General features: G+C 40.0%; 1 protein-coding gene across 2 annotated transcripts in view; it reads left to right on the top strand.

The window, feature by feature from the left end:
- The window catches only part of LOC132817063 (extended synaptotagmin-3-like), a 138,956-nt gene that overhangs the window by 101,149 nt on the left and 13,338 nt on the right, over positions 1-24,469 (top strand). Inside the window, exons 8-16 of one of the 2 annotated variants that reach the window (XM_060827155.1) lie at positions 1,433-1,553; positions 10,448-10,624; positions 10,805-10,887; positions 11,536-11,584; positions 14,814-14,903; positions 15,351-15,413; positions 18,228-18,296; positions 19,938-20,012; positions 21,326-21,412. In XM_060827155.1, the coding sequence (XP_060683138.1) occupies positions 1,433-1,553; positions 10,448-10,624; positions 10,805-10,887; positions 11,536-11,584; positions 14,814-14,903; positions 15,351-15,413; positions 18,228-18,296; positions 19,938-20,012; positions 21,326-21,412 (814 nt within the window). Of the gene's footprint in view, positions 1-1,432; positions 1,554-10,447; positions 10,625-10,804; positions 10,888-11,535; positions 11,585-14,813; positions 14,904-15,347; positions 15,414-18,227; positions 18,297-19,937; positions 20,013-21,325; positions 21,413-24,469 lie in introns of both variants that reach the window. The other variant, XM_060827154.1, reaches the window with a different exon arrangement.

Raw genomic sequence — 24,469 nt, forward strand, 5'->3', positions numbered from 1 at the left:
AGTGCAATAAGACAGTATACATACAAATGGCACTGCCAAAATACTGTTGTCAAATTATCAGTCATATTCAATTTTACATCCACTTGAGCGGGCAGGTGAAAATCAAACACACCATTGTGGCTTTGAAGAAGAGCAAGGAAGATCTCATCAGCTCCCTGTCCAATATTTATCCCTTAACCCACGCCATTATATATTTTTTTAAAGTAAGATGATTAGTACCACATTCTGTTAGCATTATGCACAAATTGGCTACTTTGTATTGGCATTATTATTGACAAAGCTTCAGATTTTGTTTTCGCAATACTCACGTTCTATACTAGAAGCAACTATTCATGGAGAGTGGTTATGGTGAAGCAGGAGACTGATTAACATGAAGCATGTATATGTTTAATAATTGGGCCAGAACTTGCTGGTACAAGGCCCCATGAGTTGAATCTTTCCTGCATACTTCATTATTTTTGTGCTGCAAATTGCTGAAGCTTCAGTTTGTCTAGTGAAGCACCTGGGGACCTTGGTGATCAACAACAATTGTAGTCTATCCCCTTAACCAATAAAGTTTAAAGAAGTTAAAGGGGAAAAAATGACAGGGTTGGAAATGGTTAAGTTAGAGTTAAATTTAGATACAGCAAGAGAAACTGTGGAAAAAAAGATGGATTGAGGGAAAGAAGAAAAGTTGAAAAGCTTCTTAAGATTGTATTAATCTTTCAAGGCTGTTAATCAGCTCTTTAACAGGAAGTATCTATGAAATAGCTGCCTGAACTTCATGTAAAGAATTTACTTTGTATTTGTGGTACAAATTCAGCATTTTCATGACTGTTATGGGGAGTGCAACTGACAGGTCCTGTTTTTTGCAAGGCCAGTAGAATCACAATGTCTGGTGAGCAGAATATATGCTGAGGGTTGTGAATTGTGCCAGAGTGAAGAAACCATTTACTCTTTTTTTTAAAAAAAATATATTACTGGCCCAGTTAATGATCATTCGCAGTGCTCCATCTTTCCATCATAATAAGCTGTGCAACCAGGAACAATCAGAAGTAATAACACGGCACTGGGAGAGGTCATTGTAGATGATTGGATACAATTTTACTAAAAAGTGACCTAGTGCGAGGAGACCATCCATCTGAACGGCAGGAGAAAGACATTGGAGAGGAGGATGTTAGCATCAATGTCAAAGGCTACATGCAGGTTGAGGATAATACTCAGTTTCAAATGTTGGTTTTGAAATTGCTACACATTTTTCAGTACTGCAATAGGAATGCAAACTTGATTGAAGGATTCAAGAATGGTGTTCTGGGATAGGTTTGAGAGGTGACAAATGTAAAAAGTGGCTTATTGCTCACTGGTTCTTGTGATGAGAATACTAAAATAGTGCACTGTTCACATTTGATTTTGCTGTTTTTCCATTTCTAAAAGCTGTTTTTCTTCTTTTCAGTGAATTGTCAGACACAAAGATTCTTGATACTATTGCTTCCTACATGGTCTTGCCTAATAGATTCACCTGCCCACTAATTAATGGTGTCAATGTTTCTCAGCTACGGTTTCCTTTACCACATGTAAGTAACTAGTGTTGGTAAATACATTTGACTAGTCGTTTAGTCTTTGACCTTGGTAAACATGGTATATTGAGAATTTTGAAATATTTCTGAATCCTCTATAAACATCTGGAGCTAGTTTACTTCTTTTTACTGGACTAAATATGTTGTCTGTTGGGTGATTTTCTTCACCCTTAGCACCTTCTCCCATATGCAGAATTTGTGAGGGTGTTCATTTGTAAAGAAGTACATTCACTGAAGGTAGGATGGGACCAAAAACAGGTGTGAAGATTGTGATGTGTGATTAACCAAAGTGGTTTGAGTTGCACCTAACCAATGAGAAACCAAGCAGCTTGTATCTCTATGTACAAGGAGATCAGTGTTCACCAGTGGCTACGACTGAGGGCATGGCTGACAATGGAGTTGAAACCTGCTTCACTCTCGTGCCTTGATCTTTTGAGGTACAAGCTGTAGACCATTAAGGATGTGTTTCTTCCTGCTCCCACTGCCAAAATCTTACCCTTGACTAACTGAAATGCAGGAGACATGAGAACTAGATCCAAGCCAGGTAATGGTGCAGGAGAAACAGGAGAGGAAGAAGAGATGAATGATAAAGAAGCATCACTAGTTGCAGCAACGAGCTCAGATTCTTAGGCTGTATGCTTTGGAGAGTAGCTTAGAAAGGCAATCTGCATGTGATGAGACACTAGACGCAAATGGCCTTGCAGCAGAATGAAGAGGCAGTGCAAGTCCCAGCTCCCTGTCACTATATCTGCATAGGACAGAGTAGAGCACTTTGGAACTATGTACGGAAAACTGAAATATTTGGTGTCTTGACAAGCTTGCCAGAAATTCTGTGATCACTGTTGAAATGTAAAGTCTGGCACCAATTTCATAGAGGGCTTTATCATGAAAATGTATTAGGTATGTGGACTTAAGTAGTTTTAGTCTCCAAAATTCTACCCAGTTGCCTCCTTTAAGATTCGTATATTTACAGCATAGTAGTTGAACGTCTCCTCTCACATATCAATAGCGTCTTTTTGTTTCCAGATTGCTGTATGTAATCATGTGATACATCATTATTATTCATTTTGCAGGTGTACACCACACAATAAAGTGGTGGCTATTTCCATTATAACCTAAACAGGATGCATGCTGATATCTGCTTCCGTTGCACCCCAAGTAGAAATCATTCAGGCTCAGTGTTATAATGGAAGCTCAGATTAAAGCTGCGCAAGGCCAGCTTGCTTCAATTAGATTATTAATTCAGGCTACTACCTCCACAACTGAGAATGCCAGTAGTCTGTGGGATTTGCACGCATTCACAGCAGTCCAGAAATCTACGTTCCAGATTTTGAGTTGGTAATGTACTTGCTATAGGGCATGGGAGTGGCTCCAAGTTGCCTGAATATGCTGTCTTCAAAGAATTATGACTATTGTTCTCCACTACCACTTTACAGCGCCTTTGTTATTGCCTATCAACCTAGCAGTCCACATTGCAGCAACATGATGGTACAGTTTCAAAGCCAGGTCTCGGCTTTATGCCTACCATGGCGCGTCAACTGAGATAATACTGCAAAGGAGCACTAGGCCAGGTGATGGCACACAGAAAATAGGCAATAAGTGAATATGCATGGGTGAATAATTGACTTTCAATATTTTCTGATGGCAAGGGCTGTGCCCTTGTGAGGTTGTGCTGATGCAACAGAAAAAATGAACTATAATGTGTGCATTGGAGAGTACTACAGGATGCTTCCAAAGTAATCCAGCTAGCAGAAGCATTGTTTAGGCATCCAAAGGTTATCTTGATTATGTTTGTGTTGCGGCATGTCTCGTATGCATGTAGTTATATAGGGATGCTAACCACTGATTCAGGGGTATGATGATTGCTTTTGTTGCTAAGGAATCATTTGATCTCTTATAGTGACTCAAATGCTGATATTACAATGTAATGGTTCAGAATGAGGTCTGTAAAGTTGGTTATTGACCTGCATTCGACAATGCACATCAAGAAAATCTGCTACAATACCTTTCAGATTAATTGAGGTTTAAAAAGAAATTTTGAAATCAAGTTAATTGCTGAAAACAGCAACACAACAAATTCACTTTTTAGGTTTTTCTTACTGTAACCAATAACTAAAAACATTTAAGCTCAAAATTCCTGGGTTTTTTTGCATAGTTCCTTCAGACTATTGCGCTTTTAAAATCAGTTTCTCAATGAAGTCAGTTTCTTAGTTGTTTAAAAGATGTTTCTTGATCTCAGGTCCGCATTATTCATTTCATGTCATGCTATTAGGTAGCTGAGCTTGTCTGGGATCTGTTCAGCGCAGCGTCACCACAACATCCAGCCCATTAGCTACTTCACCATGAACAACTTATTTCTACATATGTGCATCAGTATCCTAGCTCCATCTTTAATCCTCTCTTAGGATTTCACATTGGTGTGTCATCTTCACACATTTCCCTATCTGATGAATGTGGTCTTTCTTGGGTGTGATCTTGGAAGCATTGTCATCCGTGCCTTCTGCTCTTAGCATGGAAGATCCAGGACTCATTTCTTTTACTAACATATTCATTGATATGTTCCTATATTCCAAAATCTGTGTTCCTTTTGCTACACGTCACTTCTTCAAATTTGGTGTTCTCTCTACCTTTTCACACACAACTTCACTTTACTTTTTAAAAGATGTATCAAGACCATGAGGATCACAGGTATATCCTGCCAATCAACTGCTTCATCTGAGCTTTCCCTCCCTTCAAAAGAATGCACCATTCAATAATAGAGAACTTCATTTTTTTCCTCCCAAGTAAAGTTGTACTTTTCATGTCACATGCTTCACCCACTAAACCTTCTTGTTGCTCAACATTCACAAAAGCTCAAGGTGCTGAGAGTAGGTAGGCTCACAATGCTGAGAAAGCAGTATTTCCAGGATTAGGACTGAAGAAATGGTGTTATATTTCCAAGTCAAGATGGTGTGTGATTTGGATGAGAACTTGGAGGTGATGATGTTATAGAGTCATAGAGATGTACAGCATGGAAACAGACCCTTTAGGTCCAACTTGTCCATGCCGACCAGATCTCTCAACCCAATCTAGTCCCACCTGCCAGCACCTGGCCCATATCCCTCCAAACCCTTCCGACTCATGTATCCATCCAAATGCCTCTTAAATGTTGCAATTGTACCAGCCTTCACCACATTCTCTGGCAGCTCATTCCATTCATGTACCACCCTCTGCGTGAAAACGTTGCCCCTTATGTCTCTTTTATATCTTTCCCCCCTCACCCTAAACCTATGTCCTCTAGTTCTGGACTCCCCAATCCCAGGTGCAAATGTGTTGCTGGTCAAAGCACAGCAGGTTAGGCAGCATCTCAGGAATAGAGAATTCGACGTTTCGAGCATAAGCCCTTCATCAGGAATAAGAGAGAGAGCCAAGCAGGCTGAGATAAAAGGTAGGGAGGAGGGACTAGGGGGAGGGGCGATGGAGGTGGGATGGGTGGAAGGAGGTTAAGGTGAGGGTGATAGGCCGGAGTGGGGTGGGGGCGGAGAGGTCAGGAAGAGGATTGCAGGTTAGGAGGGCGGTGCTGAGTTGAGGGAACCGACTGAGACAAGGTGGGGGGAGGGGAAATGAGGAAGCTGGAGAAATCTGAATTCACCAGCTTCCTCATTTCCCCTCCCCCCACCTTGTCTCAGTCGGTTCCCTCAACTCAGCACCGCCCTCCTAACCTGCAATCCTCTTCCTGACCTCTCCGCCCCCACCCCACTCCGGCCTATCACCCTCACCTTGACCTCCTTCCACCCATCCCACCTCCATCGCCCCTCCCCCTAGTCCCTCCTCCCTACCTTTTATCTCAGCCTGCTTGGCTCTCTCTCTTATTCCTGATGAAGGGCTTATGCTCGAAACGTCGAATTCTCTATTCCTGAGATGCTGCCTAACCTGCTGTGCTTTGACCAGCAACACATTTGCAGCTGTGATCTCCAGCATCTGCAGACCTCATTTTTTACTCCCCAATCCCAGGGAAAAGACTTTGTCAATTTATCCTATCCATGCCCCTCATAATTTTGTAAACCTCTATAAGGTCAGCCCTCAGCCTCCAACACTCCAGGGAAAACAACCCCAGCCTGTTCAGCCTCTCCCTGTAGTTCAGATCCTCCAACCCTGGCAACATCCTTGTAAATCTTTTCTGAACCCTTTCAATTTTCACAACATCTTTCTGATAGGAAGGAGACCAGAATTGCACGCAATATTCCAACAGTGGCCTGACCAATGTCCTGTACAGCCACAACATGACCTCCCAACCCCTATACTCAAGACTCTGACCAATAAAGGAAAGCATACCAAACGACTTCTTCAATATCCTATCTACCTGCGACTCCACTTTCAAGGAGCTATGAACCTGCACTCCAAGGTCTCTTTGTTCAGCAACACTCCCTAGAACCTCACCATTAAGTGTACAAGTCCTGCTAAGATTTGCTTTCCCAAAATGCAGCACCTTACATTTATCTGAATTAAACTCCATCTGTCACTTCTCAGCCCATTGGCCCATCTGGTCCAGATTCTATTGTAATCTGAAGTAACCCTCTTCGCTGTCCACTACACCTCCAATTTTGGTGTCATCTGCAAACTTACTAACTGTACCTCTCATGCTCGCCTCCAAATCATTTATGTAAATTACAAAGAAGACGGTCCAGCACAGATACTTGTGACACTCCACTGGCCACAGGCCTCCAGTCTGAAAAACAACCCTTCACCACCAGCCTGTCTTCAACCTTTGAGCCAGTTCTGTATCCAAATGGCTAGTTCTCCCTGTATTCCATGAGATCTAACCTTGCTAATCAGTCTCCCATGGGGAACCTTGTTGGACACCTTACTGAAGTCCATATAGATCATATCTACTGCTCTGCCCTCATCAATCTTTTTTACTTCTTCGAAAAACTCAATCAAGTTTGTGAGACATGATTTCCCATGCACAAAGCTGTGTTGACTATCCCGAATCAGTCCCTGCCTTTCCAAATACATGTACATCCTGTCCCTCAGGATTCCCTCCAACAACTTGCCCACCACCGAGGTCAGGATCACCGGCCTATAGTTCCCTGGCTTGTCCTTACCACCCTTCTTAAACAGTGGCACCACATTTACCAACCTCCAGTCTTCCGGCACCTCACCTGTGACTATCGATGATACAAATATCCCAGCGAGAGGCCCAGCAATCACTTCTCTAACGTCCCACAGAGGTCTCGGGTACACCTGATCAGGTCCTGGGGATTTATCCACCTTTTAACCGTTTCATGACATCCAACACTTCCTCCTCTGTAATTTGGACATTTTGCAAGATGTTACCATCTATTTCCCTACAGTCTATATCTTCCATATCCTTTTCCACAGTAAATACTGATGCAAAATACTCATTTAGTATATCCCCCATTTTCTGCAGCTCCACACAAAGGCCACCTTGCTGATCTTTGAGGGGCCCTATTCTCTTCCCTAGTTACCCTTTTGTCCTTAATATATTTGTAAGAACCCTTTGGATTCTCCTTCATTCTATTTGCCAACACTATCTCACGTCCCCGTTTTGCCCTCCTGATTGCCCTCTTAAGTATACTCTTACTTCCTTTATACTCTTCACTCAATCTATCCTGCCTATACCTGACATATGTTTCCTTTTTTCTCTTAACCAAACCCTCAATTTCTTTAGTCACCCAGCATTCCCTATACCTACCAGCCTTCCCTTTCACCCTGACAGGAATATACTTTCTATGTTGTTAGATTAGATTAGATTACTTACAGTGTGGAAACAGGCCCTTCGGCCCAACAAAGTCCACACCGACCCGCTGAAGCGCAACCCACCCATACCCCTACATTTACCCCTTACTTAACACTGCGGGCAATTTAGCATGACCAATTCACCTGACCCGCACATCTTTGGACTGTAGGAGCAAACCCACGCAGACACGGGGAGATGACAAGAATTCTCTGGATTCTTGTTATCTCATTTCTGAGGGCTTCCCATTTTCCAGCAGTCCCTTTACCTGCAAACATCTCCTCCAATCAGCTTTTGAAAGTTCTTGCCTAATATCGTCAAAATTGGCCGTTCTCCAATTTAGAACTTCAACTTTTAGATCTGGTCTATCCTTTTCCTTCGCTATTTTAAAATGAATAGAATTATGATCGCTGGCCCCAAAGTGCTCCCCCACTGACACCTCAGGCACCTGCCCTGCCTTATTTCCCAAAACTAGGTCAAGTTTTACACCTTCTCTAGTAGGTACATCCACATACTGAATCAGAAAATTGTCTTGTACACACTTAATTCCTCTCCATCTAAATCTTTAACACTATGGCAGTCCCAGTCTGTTTGGAAAGTCAAAATCCCTTACCGTAACCACCCTATTATTCTTACAGATAGCTGAGATCTCCTTACAAGTTTATTTCTCAATTTCCTTCTGACTATTGGGGGGGGGTCTATAGTACAATCCCAATAAGATGACCATCCCTTTCATATTTTTCAGTTCCACCCAAATAACTTCCCTGGATGTATTTCTGGGAATGTTCTCCCTCAGCACAGCTGTAATGCTATCCCTTATCAAAAATACCACTCCCCCTCCTCTCTTGCCTCCCTTTTTATCCTTCCTATAGCATTTGTATCCTGGAACATTAAGCTCCAGTCCTGCCCATCCCTGAGCCATGTTTCCGTAATTGCTATGATATCCCAGTCCCATGTCCCTAACCACCCTGAGTTCATCTGCCTTCCCTGTTAGGCCCCTTGCATTGAAATAAATGCAGTTTAATTTATTAAGGCTACCTTGCCCTTGCCCGTCCTGACTGTTTGACTCACTTCTGTCCTCAGCTGTACCCATCTCAGATCGATCCTTTCCTAACTAACTCCCTGGGTCCCACCCCCTCCATCTTACTAGTTTAAATCCTCCCAAGCAGATCTAGCAAATATCCCTGCCAGTATATTAGTCCCCTTCCAATTTAGGTGCAATCCGTCCTTCTTGTACAGGTCACATCTTCTCCAAAAGAGATTCCAATGATCCAAAAATGTGAATCCTTCTCCCCTATGCAGCTCCTCCGCCATGCTTGCATCTGCTCTATCCTCCTATTCCTGCCCTCACTCGCTCATCGCACTGGGAGTAATCCAGATATTACTACTCTTGGGACCTCCTTTTTAAATTTCTGCCTAACTCTCTCTAATCTCCCTTCAGAATCTCAACCTTTTCCCTTCCTATATCATTCCTATTATCTGTCCTTCTAAATTGCACTGGTTGTGGTTTTAAGTAATGTCAAACATGCCTGGAGGAATTTTGCAGGGTATTATGTAGATGTTAAACACAGCTGCTTCTGAATGTCAATGATGGAGTAACTGAATGATTATGGAAGTGATACTAATAAAATGGCTGCTTTATCCTGGATGGTATCAAGCTTCTTGACTTTTTGGAGCTGCATTTATCTAGGCAAGAGAGGAGTATTCATCACACTCCCTGACTCATGCTTAACAGTTGGTGGACAAACTTCAGGAGTCACTGCTGGATTGCTGGCCTCTGACTTGCTCTTGTAACCATTGTGGCTTGACCAGTTCAGTTTCTGGTCAATGCTAACTCTCAGGATGTTCATAGGGGAGGTTCACTGAATATCAAAGGACGATGGTTAGATTCTCCCTTTATGTAGATAGCTATTGCCTGTCATTTGTGTGGCATGACAATCGCTTGCCACTTATCAGTTCGTCTGGCTATTGTCCATGACTTGCTGCATTTGGGAAGGGATTGCTTCAAAATCTGAGCACTTGTAAATGCTGCTGAACATCATGCAATCATCTGTGGACTTCCCCATTTCTGACCTTATTGAGGATTGGAATGTCATTGATACAGCTGAAGATGGTTTGGCTTACGACACTACCCTGAGCAACCCTTACAAAGACACCATTTAAATGAGATAATGAATCTCCAAAAAATATAACCATCTTCATTTGAATCAGATATGACTCCAACCAGCAGAGAGATTCGCCCATTCTCATCGACTCTGGTTTTGCTGACCCATCTTCATGCTATGCTGCGTAAAATGTGGCCTTGATGTCAAAGGCTGTCATTCCTGCCTCACCTCTGGAACTCCCCTCTTTTGTCCATGTTTGAACCATTGCTTAGTGAGGTCCAGAGCTGAGTGGCCCTAGTGGAACCCAAACTGGGTATCACTTACATGGTGCTGCTTCATATCACTATTGATGACACCTTCCATCTCTTTCCTGATGATTGAGAGGAGACTGAAGGGGAAGTAATTGACTGGGTTAAAATTTGTTGTGCTTTTTGTGTGCAAGATATCACTGGTGCAATTTTCTACATTTGTAGGTCACATGTCTATATTGTGGCTATACTGGAACAGCTTGACTAGGGGACCGGCGAGTCCTAGAGCACAAGTCTGCAGTATAATTGCTAGAATGTTGTCAGGGCCCCATAGCCGTTGCAGTGTCCAGTGACTCCAACCATTTGTTGATATATCCGTCTTGCCCAACCTGAACCCAGACTGCTAAATGTGCTTGGCTACCCAAATAATGTGGGCCTCCTCCAGATGGCTTTTAATTGGTCTATGAAGGGCAATGGTCAATCCAAGGTTGGTGAGCTGCCTATCCCTTCCCTCCACATAAAAGTTCAGAGAGATCAAAGTGTGGTGACAGAGGGGCCATACGCTTGCTCTGAGAACCCCACCCACACTCAAACATATTTGTTGGGCAGCATATGTTCTAACCTATGGTGTTTAGGTGCAAGCTGAAGGCCAATGCTCTCAATTTCTGGCAATATCAGGGTCAGGACAAAATCAAAGTTGAGCATATGTAATACTATGGAGCAATTCTTTGCAGTAGCAAAAAGAAATTTGCATCTAGATAATACTTTCCATTGTGATGTTGGCAATTGCTTATTTTGCAGGGTGTGGTGAGAATTTATCTAAACAAAGCTGCTGATTTGATCAGCAAAGACACATACCTTATGGGCATGGTACAAGGGAAGTCTGATCCATATGCTCTTATTCGAGTCGGCACACAGACATTTCGCAGTAAAACAATTAAAGTAAATTTAAATCCTGAATGGTATGAAATCTATGAGGTAAGATCTTTTAAACTTTAGAACTTTTCCCCTCTGCATCCACCTTCTTCCCCATGTCCCAATTCCAAAAGCTTGGCATTTTTAATCAGTAATTTCTACGTTGACACTGAAATAAGAAAATTTTAGTTGCTCTTAAGAAAGAGTAAATGGCTTCTAAAGCTTTTGCTGCTTTCATTTCAGGCAGTAGTTCATGAGGCCCCTGGTCAGGATTTGGAGTTGGAACTTTTTGATGAAGACCCAGACAAAGATGACTTCCTTGGCAGGTCAGGTGTAACCTTTTTACAATATTTCAAAATTTGTATTTCAAAATTGCCTGAAGATACTGACAGTAAATGATTTCCAAGGCACTGCCAGCCTGCTGGTGCCCTTAAGTGAGAGGTTGGCTGGTGGTATGTGAAGATGGAAGTTTTCTTAAATGCCCTATGAATAGCTCCACAACACAGTCATCAGTGAGACTCCTCAGGGAGGATCCTGAACAATTCTGCAAGATTGTGCAAAAGTCAGTTTTTTTCCCTGTCTTCTACAAAACTTGAAAATTTGACACTTTCTGCTTTTACCTGACATCCATTACCAAAAAACTACACATGTGCAGCACATGGGGTCAAAAAGTAGTGATCAGGAAGGCCCATGGTAGAGTCCCTGTTTGTTTGCTTAGCAGATATTTACTCAGTACAAAGTAGGACTCCCTCAACCTGGAACTTTTCTGTGTCTTTATAACTTACAACTACATCAGGCAATGCACTTTTCTAATTACTGATTATGTAGTACAATTAACTAAATTAATGCTTTCACTGATCATCTCGGGTTATTGCTGGTTTACCAATTCAAAACTGGCATATGTAGTCAATGTAAATTGAAACATGTCGCAAAGTTTGACTTGCTGTAATTTTATTTTGTGTTCTGATGTACAGCCTCGTTATAGATCTTGGTGAGGTGATGAAAGACAGAGTTGTGGAAGAAGTAAGTACACCAAGAGCTATCCTCTTAATGGTAGAGATTAGATAGAATACGATTACAATAGCTATTTAAGACCATAAGACATAGGAGTGGAAGTAAGGCCATTCGGCCCATCGAGTCCACTCCGCCATTCAATCATGGTTGATGGGCATTTCAACTCCACTTACCCGCATTCTCCCCGTAGCCCTTAATTCCTCGAGACATCAAGAATCTATCAATCTCTACTATTTAATCCATAGCAGAAGCTAAACCTTCCATCAAATACTGGTGCTTTGATTTGAAAACAACTCAATAAATGCCCATTGTAGATTGCATCTTTGAGTAGATAAGTAGAACAGTCCATGGTTGTGAACAGAGTGAAATTGTGATGTTGTTTTTACATTTGCCTTGGAAATATTCTGATGTGAGATCAGAATTCTTTTCAATATATGACTTCAAAGAAAGTTGAAGAAACTTTTTAATTTTACTATAATAAAACAAAGAACTGCAGATGTTGGCAGTCAGAACAAAAACAAATGTTGGAACTAACATTAAGTGCTTTCTCCTGCAGTGCAGACAGACATGTTGAGTTTCTTCAACAATTTCTGTTTTATTTTTAAGTTTTATTTCTGAAAAGGATTGTGAGTGTTTTAAGTATACCTTTTTTTTGAAAGGTTTACTTGACTTTTTTTGTATAGTCCAAGGTGCTGTGCAGTGCTGTATATTATCCTTGATAATTTTTATACAGAAGTGTTTCTGACATTCATAAGGTACTAAATGCTGCATCTGTTTTTGGTGAGTGGGTAAAATTTTAACAGATAAACGATAATGTGAAAGATGTCAGTTGTCCACTTTGAAAGAATTGAAAAAAAAATTTAAATGAGGAGAATAAAGAGGGATCTAAGTGTTCTTGTCCATGATTCACAAGATATTAGCATGCGGGTACAAGTAATGAGCAATTAGGAAGGCAAATGGAATGCTGGTCTTAATAGCAACAAGGACAGAATAAAACTAGAGAAGTCTTGCTATAACTATACTGGGCAATAATGAGGCACCTAGAATAATGTACACAGTTTTGATCTCCTTACTTAAGGAGTTGGCAAGGAGAAAGGTTTAGTCCTACACTTGGAGTTCACATGAATGATAGATATTCTTATAAAGCATACAATATTCTAAAGAGTATATGAATGTACAAATCAGGAATAGGTCACTCAACCTCTTGAGCCTGCTTCACCATTCAATAAAATCATAATTGATCTGTTTATCCCACATACCCATCTACACTGGATTAACCTTTCAAGTATCTATCTCCGGCTCAAAAATATCTAAGGTCTTTGCTTCCTCCACATTTTGAGAAAGCAAGTTCCAAAGACTTATAACCCGCTGTGGGAAAAATTCCTCTGTCGTAAATGGATAAGTCAAATTTTTAAACCATGTCCCCTTGACCTAGATTCCTCCCCTAGAAAAAACATCCTCTCAAATCCACTGTAATTTTACAGCCCTTAGGATTTATGTATTTCAATGGAGTCACCTCTTACTCTTCTAAGCTCCAGCAGATACAAAACTATCCTGGTCAACCTTTCCTCATAAAACAACCCATTCATTCTAGGTATTAGTCTAGTAAACTTCTGAAGTGCATTTGTGTCCTTTTAAATAAGGAGAGTAGTACTGTGCTCCAAATGTTGTCTCACTTGTGCCCTAACTAACTGAAACATAACCTCCCTATTCTTGCATTCAATTCAATGTTTTCTCTTGAGTGAACCTATTACTCAGAGACGTAGTTTAAGCATGATAAGTCTCCCATTTAGGAGTTTCTTTTGAAGGTTATAAGTCTTTGGAGTTCACTTCCATGGAAAGAAATGAAAATATTAAAGGTTGTAAACAGATTGTTAATTCCAAGGGAGTTTAGAGTTAGAGAGGGGAAGAAATGGAATTGAAGCCAAGATCTTCACCAATGGTGGAGCAGTGCTGGAAGGAGTAGGATGGCAAATGACCTACTCCTGCTTCGGTTTTGAAGTGTACAAATTAATTGAATAGTTGGCATTATCCTGTGGTACTGGTCAGTATAATTTGCCTTTGCTTTGGTACTGGTTATTAGCAGTCATTTCAGAAAACAATTTTGAGTTTATTTTGCAAAATGAAGAGAAATGTTTGGAGCAGCCTGGCACAGTAGTTAATATTAACATTCCTATTTAGCCAAATTCAAGAATCGTCAGCTTTGACTTTATAACGTTTTCTCTTGAACTGTCCATCTGATTTATAAAAAATCTCTTCCCTACAATATCTAAAGTCTAAACCTAGTCAAGTTACAAATTTTAAAAAAAGAAGCAGAGTAGTATTTTGAATAACAGCTTTTATTGATTTTTTAAAAATTTATTTATTGTTATTTGTACCAAACTACAATGAAAAGCTTCATTTACAAGCAGTACAGGCAGGTCATATTAAGCAAGGATGTACAGAACAAAAGATTTAGACAGAGGCATACAGGTAACATTGCTCAGGGCGTACTAGAAAGATCAACATTACCAAGATCAGCATTATTTGAGACTAGAGAGTCCATTCAATAACCTAATAAGGGCTGGGAAGAAGCTGTCCATGAACCTACTGGTGCGTACGTTCAGGCTTCTGTATCTTCTGCCTGATGGAAGAGGTTGTAGGAGATCATTATGGGATGTGAAGAGTCTTTGGTGTTGGCAGCCTTTCCATAGCAATGAGTCATGTAAGTGGAGTCCTTGAATTGAAGATTGACTCCCATGAAAGGCCTAGGCTATGCACACCACCCTCTGTAGTTTCTTACACTCCTGGACAGAGCAGTTGGTATACCAGACCGTTATGCAACTGTTATGCTTTCAATTGTGCAACTGTATAAGTTGATGAGGATCCAAATTTCCTGAGCCACTTGAGGAAGAAGAGGCATTGTTGTGCCGCCTTGATCGTCGCAATGATATAGAAAGACAAGGACAATGTTCTTCTTAAATCACTTGTCTTTGTAAAATATTATTACAAAGAGAAGTTAGTTATTCTTGCAAGGAAGTAAAATGAGTCAAATTCCTTGGATACCTCTCCAAAAGACATGAGAAACATTTATAAATAATTAATCCTTGATCTAAGGTATCAGTAAAAATTATTGATCAGATTGATGACAATTGGTCTAAATTTAATGCAGATTCTTTGTATGCCATCCTTTGGTTTCATAATATTTTATTCTGTTGCCATTGCGTTAACTCACTTACACATTCTGCCTGTTGCACAGTGGTTTCCTCTGAATGATGTGGAACATGGGAAAGTTCAATTAAAGCTTGAATGGCTGTCTTTGGTCACTGATCTAGAAAGAGAACCTAAGGTATGTTTGGAACAGCATGGATGTGAATTGAGACAAAGGAAATTTATGTACAAAATCGTAGATGTCATTACAAAAATAAGTTGCATACAGTGCATAGTTCCTTTTAATTACCACACTTACTTCTCACAAAGCTTTTCCTATTGTACTACTTTGATAACATCCTAATGTTATAAATTTAGAAATCCACTTCTCAGGATGGCATGTCAAAATACATTAAAAATATGGCACAGAGAAAATCTTCTGCGATTAGCAATTTGTGTTTAAAATGGAGAAAAATGTCATGTTAAAATCATAATTAAATAGGAAAATGTGATAGGTTTGATCTAAATTCAGCAATGCCAATATACATTCATGATTTCAAGCTTGCATGACAAAAGAATCCAGCAATAAAAAAAGTCATACAAGAAAGAAAAGGAAATTTCAACTTGTTCCTCTAATTCACAGAAGACTCTTCCAGGACAATCAAATGCAATACTGGTTGTTTATCTGGATAGTGCATGCCATCTGCCTGTAAGTAAACATTTTTTTTGACTTAATTTGAGGTAATTTATTTTAGCCTTTAAAATTATTAATTTAACAATAAAATAATTTTTCTAGGCATGACGAATGTAACGCTTTTAGTCAAAACGTGAGGCAGACTATAGCAGAAACTATAGGTCATTTAGCTGAACATCAGTCAGAGAAAATGTTAGAAGTCATTATTAAAATTTGTTGTGACAAAGCACTTAAATACTGCAAGGTAGTTGGGAAGAGGTTTTGTGAAATCATGTTCAGTAAATTTATTGGAGTTCTACAAGGAAATAACATACTGTAGATAAAAGAGAACCAGTAGATGTACTGTTTTTGAATTTCCAGAAGGCATTTGATAAGGTGCTGTATCAAAGGTCATTGTGCAAAATGAAAACTCATGATGAAGGAGGGACATTGGTATGACAGAAGATCAGCTAGTTAAAGGGAAACATAGGCATAAATGGTCAGTTTTCATTTTGGCACAATGTAACAAATATTGTGCTGGGGCCTCAGCTTTGTATAGTTTATATAAATTACTTGGATGAAGGGACCAAAGGTATTGTTATTAAATTTAGAAAGACAAGGAGGAAAGTAAGCTGTGAAGAGAAAATGATGAAGCTACAAGTAATTTGGCTAGGTTGTGTGCAGAGATCTGGCAATTGTGTGTTGTGGGAAAAATGAGATTAGCCATTCTGGCATAAAACTAAAGAAAAAACACATTATTTATGTGTTGCGTGATTGCAGAGCTCTGAGGTGCAAAGAGATCTGGTGTCCTAGTACATATATCATAAGTAGTTAGTGGGCAGACACAACAAGTAATTAAGAAAGCTTAATGGAACATTATATTTATCATGAGGGGTTATTATTCAATTATGCAGGGCATGAGTGCAACCACATCTAAGTGCAGGATTAGTCTCCTTTTAAGAAAGGATGTAATAACACTGGAAGAAGTTCAGAAAAGGTTTGCTAGAGTGAAACCTAGCATGATTGAGCTTTCTAATGAAGAAAGATAGGACAGGTTAAGTTTGTAAGTGCTGGAACTTCAGATAAGGGGTAACTCGATTGAACTTTTAAAATCCTGAGGGATTTTGACAGAGTGGCTGTGGAAAGGATATTTCCTTTTGTGGGAGAACCTAGAACTAGAGGTCACTAATTAAAAATGAGGGGTCATTCATTTAAGACACATGTAGCATTTTTGTTTCCCTCTCAGGATCATGAGTCTTTGGAACTTCCTTCCTCAAAAGGCAGTGGAAAGCAATGCTTCTGAATATGTTTTAAGTTGTAGGAGGTAGATCCTTCACAAAGAATGAAGAATAAAGAAAATTTACAGCCCAGGAACAGATCCTTTGGTCCTCCAAGCTTGGGCCAATCCAAATCTACTGTCTAAACCTATCGCCCAATTCCTAAGGATCTGTATCCCTCTGCTCCCCACCTGCTCATGCATCTGTCCAGATGCACCTTAAATGAATCTACCGTGCCTGCGTCTATTACCTCTGCTGGCAATGCATTCCAGGCACCTACCACTCTCTGTGTAAAGCACTTTCCACCTGTATCCCCCTTAAGCTTTTCTCCTGTCACCTTGAACACATGACCTCTCATTATTGAATCCTTTACCCTGGGAAAAAGCTATCTCCATTCACCCTGTCTATATCCTTCATGATTTTGTAGACCTCAATCAGGTTCCCCTTCAATCTCCTTTTTTTATAATCAAAATGATCCCAACCTATTCAAATTCTCTTCATAACTAGCACCTTCCATACCACGCAACAATCTTGTTAACCTTCTCTGCACCCTCTCCCAATTTTATTGACCTGTCAGTTCTTCTACTCCATACCCTGAAGAATGAAGACAAGCATACCATATGGCTTCTTGACCACTCTATCCACCTGTGCAGCCATCTTCAGGGTACAATGAATCAGAACTCCCAGATCTCTCTGCTCAACATTTTCCAAGACTCTTCTGTTCGTAGTATAATTCACTCTCGAATTAAACCTTTCAAAATGTATCACCTCACATTTGCCTGGATTGAACTCCATCTGCCACTCCTCCCCACAACGTTCCAGTCTATCTATATTCTCCTATATTCTTTGACAGTCCCCTATGCTTTCTGCTACTTCACCAATCTTTGTCATCTGCAAACTTACTGATCAGATCACCAGTGCCCTCTTCCAGATTATTTATGTATATCACAAACAACAGTGGCCCCTGCAGTGATTCTTGTGGAACGCCACTGTTCACCATTGTCCATTCCAAGAAACTTCTTTCAACTACTACTCTCTGTCTCCTGTTGCTCAACCAGTTCTTGATCCACCTAGCTACAACACCCTGCACACCATGTGACTTCACTTTCTCCATTAGCTTACTATGTGGAACCTTAGCAAAAGCCTTACTAAAGTCCATGTATATGACATCTACAGGCCTTCCTTCATCAATCAACTTGGTCACTTCCTCAAAGAACTCTATTAAGCTGGTAAGGCACCATCTCCCCTGCACAAAACCATGTTGCCTGTCGCTGATAAGCCAATTCTCTTCCAACTATAAATAGATTCTATCCCTCAGTACCTTCTCCAGCAACTTTCCTACCACTGATATCAGGCTCACTGGTCTGTAATTACCTGGAATATCCCTACTACCTTTCTTATACAGGGAGACAACATAAGCACATAATTGAAAGGGTAAAGGGATAGATGGAAAATCATCATTTTGAATTATAGAGCAGGATTGAGGGACCGAATAACCTAAATCTGTTCATGAGATATGTTTTTACAAACTTTTATTTGTGGATAATGAAAATGATTTATTGTTTTCTCCAAGAGAAATCAATTTGAGTACACCAATAATGAGTCCAGTGTGAAGAAAAAGAACAAATTAAACTACATCAAGGTAATTTATTGCATTCAATCAAATGCATAATCTTGTTTAAATTCAAAACAATTAGTTAAATTTAGGGGATCTGTTAGAAATTTATATTCAATGCTGCCAGACCCTCGAGGCTTTAAGACCACTGGCATTTCCCTTTTTCACAGCTGGAATACACTGGAATACATAGTGAGTTGTGCTACATGGTCCTGTTCTGTCAAACCCCACTTTTGCCCATGTAGAGTCATGCTAAACTGCTGAGTATCGCTCCATGCTGGCCAAGTATAGAATTCCAACGAACTGCAGCTAAACATCAGAACCAATATTCCCAATGTATCACCACTGCACCTCCTCCCCTTCCCTGGCTGCTACCAAATCCTAGCTCTATCTTTATTGAACAACTAATGAAATTTCCTTAGAAATGTTAAACATCAGGTACTTGTTTCCAACCTGCTGTATATTGTACCCCAGTTTGCCTTGTATCCTTAGCTTTAAATAAAAACATTCTCAGAAGAAATTGCCACAATGTTTTCATTGTGTTAGTGTATTTTGTCTCTGCTTTTGGAACATAACACACACCAATTGTAGACAGATCTTGAGAGACCAGGGTTAACTTTTTTTGTAATTATGATTACTAGTTTCAGCAAGGAGTCTGTGTAAACAACTAAAGAATGTTGTGAGCTGACATTCAAGTATCAGACTCCAGACACCCACCCTCAATGCTTTGAGACCATTGGCATTACCTGTTTCACAGCTGACAAATTGCAAAAAACATACTGAGTTTCATGCAGCATCTGTCACCTTGATCTGATTTTTAAAATGGTTAAAAAAGGGGGAAAAATTATATTAAAATTCAATATTAAAATTGGAAAAAGATGAACGGAAAAATTGGTTTGTTTTCATGAAGTCTTGTACTGACTTATCCTTCTGATATTGTGGTTTCTGCCTTGAGTCTTGCTATGGCTAGTTGCGGTGAAGAGGAGACCCTCTACAGGCAATCAGTTGGTAGTAAATGTGTCGACTATGTCATAACTTTCCTGTATATAGTGGGCAATGTGAGCTGCAGCCTGAGGGCAGGTCAGCTATCTCGGCTACACCTCCAGGAGCAGCATTTCCAGCTTTTCAGCATAATAGGGACAAAGTTTTCCACATTTCTCCATTGTTCGATTGTTAACAGCTAGTTGTCCTTTTTGGTACCACATTCCACTTTAATAGTGATGCTGTCTCCAGTATGTTCTGCCTCAGTGGTGTATGCTACAAACCAACCACTCTAGCCAAGTTTACAGATGCCATAAACCTTTTTTGAAAACAAAAGGAAGGACCTTTAACAGAACTCTAGACTTCACTCACAAAACATACTCTTGCTATCATCTGTATAGAAGAGCCATTTTGACGTTATTTTTGTTGAACATGGATAATGAGCATCATTATGTTGTGATATAGGAACTGTAGGAATGTGTGCCATCCATAAGTGATCCTCTGAGGTAAAAGTGTTGTTAATACCCTCTAGACCTAATGGCATTAAATTTTAAAAACAATCAAATTAAATTTAGTCCTTATGAACTGGATAATAAATAGCAAATAGTAACTTAATATCTATTGAATTTAATATTGTCATTCGAATGTTTGTTTCCAATGACGGTTTATAATGTTTTACATTCACAGTCAATAAAGAAGGCTAACTCAGAACCTAGCTGTTCTGTTCAACTTGTTGTTGGAAACAGCATGCAAGAAAGTAAGGTATGAGTTGTCATATTCAAAGCTGCACATTTGAGCACAATTGCTCTTAGAATAATACAAATTATGTAAGTTAATTTTTCAATATATTTTAGTGCAGTAGAAGTTTGGAGTCACTTCCACCTAAGATGAGATGGAATGGTCTAAAAACTGTACTGAAGACCTCAGTAAAGCCATCAGAATGTCCATTCTATCTGTCCAAAATTGGTAATGAGATTCATGACCAGAACTAGTTTGGCCCTCAGTTTAAAAACTACTAGCAAGCTGTAGACAGCAAATGATTGCAATTTGCTGATTGTAAATAGACAACAAAAATCCTCCACCTTTCATAATGAGTCAGATGGCAAATAGGACGGAGTATCTTAGCTTGGAAGGAAGAGATCCTGCAGAAGGCTCAGCAGCAACAGGCTGATACTACTTTGTAGGTTCAGCAAATTTTGTTTCCACTGACCTCAATACTTATTTGGCTGCTTGTTTTTTGAGCAGTTATCAACAGATCCCTTTACATTTGCTGATTATAGATTTCAATGACCTCTCAATTTGACTGGTATAGGAAATAATTTTGCAAACTTAAGCAATGTTCTGGAAATTGTGCAGCCTCGATATTCAATAGGCCCATGACATGGCATATATTCTTCCTAATTTTCAGCTGTCAGTTACTGGAGTCTTTGTAGGGGAATTTCTTTTCGCTATTAGTGGCTTTGTTGGTGCTGTGGAGTTTAAAGTCCTTGGGGAGAAATGTGCTTGTGGAAGGTCACTGTTAATGGTATTTGCAGATTTGTGTTGATTCCCCAAGGCCAACAGTGCTGCTGACAGCTGTCTATGTGGTCCATTTATCTTTCTTTGTTGATTGTCATTGAAGGTCACGCAGGTAGCAGCCTAAGGTGTTCCCTGCAGCGTTGAATCGAGGTATATTCAGAAGTAGTGCTATACAAATGAAAATCTCCCCCATTACAAGAACCTGGGAGGCAGCTTATTTATCATCTTGACTGCAAAATTGGGGGGGGGAAAATGAAAAGCCACAATGCAAGTGTACAATTACAGGATATGTAAAAATATTGAGAAAGTTGTGAAATCTTATTAAATTATTTGGACGTCAAATGATTAAAACCTGAATTTCAAAAATGATTAAAGATTTACATTTGTGTTAACATACCACAGTGTAAACAATTTCTTCTCAAGAATGAAACACTTTACTTACCAACAGGCAATTCCAGATGTCAATTAGCATTTCATTTAAATCAATTAAATAATTTACAAATGTTATTAGCATTGTAAAGACTGTGCATATCTAACTATCAACTTTGGATTCACAGATTTGCTACAATACCAGTTCACCAATTTGGGAACAAGCATTTGTATTCTTCATCAAAAATGTTCACTCCGAACAGCTAAGCTTAGAGGTAAAATAATAATATAAAACAATATTTTCAATAATTGAGACAGAATTAAAGATGACAATATTGTGTTGTAGAAGTTCAGATTCATTTTCAATACTAAAATGCTTTGCATTGTTCAAATTTTGAAATTGCTTCAAGAAATCACCAAAGTATACTACAACAATTGGCTCACTCTGCTTAATGAAGTACCAGGAGAAAGTGAGGACTGTGGATGCTGGGAAGTCAGAGTTGAAAAGTGTTGTGCTGGAAAAGCACAGCAGATCAGGTAGCATCTGAGGAGCAGGACAGTTGATGTTTTGGGCAACATTCCTGATGAAGGGCTTATGCCTGAAACATCAACTCTCCTGCTCCTCGTATGCTGCATGACTTAGTGTGCTTTTCCAGCACCACACTTCAACTCTTAATGAAGTTCCAATGAGGTTGATGGGAAGCTTGAACAAATATCTAAAGTGTGTAACCTAAATGTAGCTTAAGGTAAAACAAGAGGATCAAAAAGATACATTACGCATTTTAGCCAAGTGCAATTTAGGGGCTTAACTCTTATTTCAAGCCACCTTGTGTAATAATGATTTTCCATGTGGCTGTCCAAAAAACCTCTACTGGGATTGCAAACATCAAAGAAGACAAGTAGCTTGCTTGAATGTGGAGCTAGCAGGAGTGAGTGCCCCACTCAATCCTACACCAATAGAAAACCAAAATAACGACAGATGCAGGAAATCGGAAAGAAAAACAGAAATTGCTGAAAAAACTTATCAGGTTTGGCAATATCTGCAGAGAGAAATCAGAGTTAATTTTTCATGTCCAGTGACCCTTCTGTTTTTGTTCCTATACTAATGGAGCCTGTCATAACAGACCTGAACTTGCAACATCTATCATTGCTCCACCTGGTACCAATCTCTTGACTGATCTCAACTCTTAATCCCACTTCCAACCCAAGCACCTATTCATGGTACTGATTACTGAGTGTGTCTACAACTTTAACCATCGCCCAAACCTGAAGGTTCCCCTTGTTAGCCAGCTCCATGCACCCTGAGTATTTTGAAGTGAAGATCAGGGCCCAATATCTGTAAAGTTATAAACCCCTCTTTTCAAATTTAATAATTGGGGACTACACCTTCTCAGAAATGATTGAAAATCAATTTGGAGGCTATATAGCGTGTCTGATACAAATATCTGTCCATGAAAGATCACCCCAAGATAGCAAAGTTCAAGAATTTGTGTTTCGTATAGCACACTTTGTCCCATCTGTTCAAAGGCCAGATATTGGGCCTGCGGCAGTTCACATCCTAAGACCATAAGACAGTTGCAGAGTGGGCCCTGCACAGACAATTCATGGAAGCGATACAGAGAAGTGACTTGCATTTATGAGCTGAAGGAAGGAAAAATCTTTGCTCTGGCTGGGATTTTCTATCAGATAGGATGTCACAGATCTCGGGAGTCTTCTCCAGTATAAGTACTCCCAAATCAGCTTTCTCTCCCAAAATATTGAAACCCTCCATCAACCCATTTATGGGATTCTCAGCCCAAGGTGTGGCAGATAGGTGTGTACTATTAACAGAGTCTAAAGGTTTCTCAGCTAGGGTTGATGCCTCAAAATAACCAGATTGCAACCAAACAGGAAAATAAACATTGACACCATTCTTTACAATAAAAGCAGTATGAAACTTTCCTCAGGCAATGAAGTATGTTGAATAGAGGGTGTCACAACCTCCCATCCAGTTGGTCCATCATAAACAGAATGGTTAAAGAAATCTATCCACATGGCTTAGTCCTTCTGAAAGCAGGTGGCAGTGAGCCATCCGGACTCTATATGAGGTGAAGCTCCCTGTATATATTGGCCCTCTTGTGCAAGTCAGTCTGTAGCTGATGGCTGCTTCTGTAGATTCTGTTACCATGGGATTAGGGGTGATGCTAGTGGTTTCTTCCAAGAAACAACACGACCAGAGGTCAAGGTGCACATGGATATGGGCTAAATGCTGTAAAATGGGATTAGAATGGTTAGGAACTTTTTTATTTGCACATACTTGATGACCTGAAGGGCCACATTTTTGTGCTCAAGATCTGAGTACGACTGTAGGAGTGACAGGATTAGTCTGTGGCATTGAGGTGTTGCTTTCAGAGCATCTGTGGCTTCAGTAATGTCATGTAACTAGTCACATTACACTTAGACTTTCTGATTGTGGACCTGTCTCAACTTGATAGAAAAGTCCATCACCTTGCAGTATTTCCAACCTGGTCTCCTCCTCACGTATCATGCATTCCATCGGGAACTACATCCTGTACAGCTTCAAACGATAGCTCCTTGTTACTTGCACGTGGTGCCAGTGCACATTGAAAGCAGCCAGTGCATCATCCCACACACACTAGTCAGCTTCCTTCTAGGGAGCCTGAGGCAGAACCTTTCTAATATTGCCAGCAACCTCCACCGGTTGTTTATTTCCCTTTTTATGTGGCACAGGCATCAAGCCAAGATTCTGGTAAGTACAGTGCTTTTGATTTGGCTTGTGCCAACAGAGCAGTTTATAGATTGCATTTGCTTCCCATTCTGCAGTGCTTGCTTGCATATCTAAGAGATCATGAGGTGGCAATCAGGAAAAAATGCACTTTGGTTCCATGAGTTGAAGGGATCTCATTAGAATGTGGTTACTCAAACACTCTTGTTGAAATGCTGGCAATGGAACAACTGAGGGCAGCTGAATGTTTGTCTACCAATTGCACTCCCGGTTCATAGGGGCCAAATGTTCAACTCAGTCTAGTGATGATTGTATGCTGACATGCTGTAGAATAGCATTACAAGTCCATGAGCTTGATACAAACCAAAACTGTTTTTGCTTAAAAGCCAGAATGCCTTGTTATTCAAACAGCAATAGTCTCTCACATTGTCACTAGGAATACAGCTTGGTTCACAATTGTCCAGTTCACATAGTTGCCTTTGATCACTTCCTGGTTTCTACCATCTAAGAAATTAATGATCCAATTAATATTTTCCCTTCCCAACACTTTAGAAATTTGAATAGATATATGAAGCATGGATAAGCTATATTGTTTAAAGTTACTTTC

Source organism: Hemiscyllium ocellatum, chromosome 7 (genome assembly GCF_020745735.1).
Source record: "Hemiscyllium ocellatum isolate sHemOce1 chromosome 7, sHemOce1.pat.X.cur, whole genome shotgun sequence".
Lineage (NCBI taxonomy): Eukaryota > Metazoa > Chordata > Chondrichthyes > Orectolobiformes > Hemiscylliidae > Hemiscyllium > Hemiscyllium ocellatum.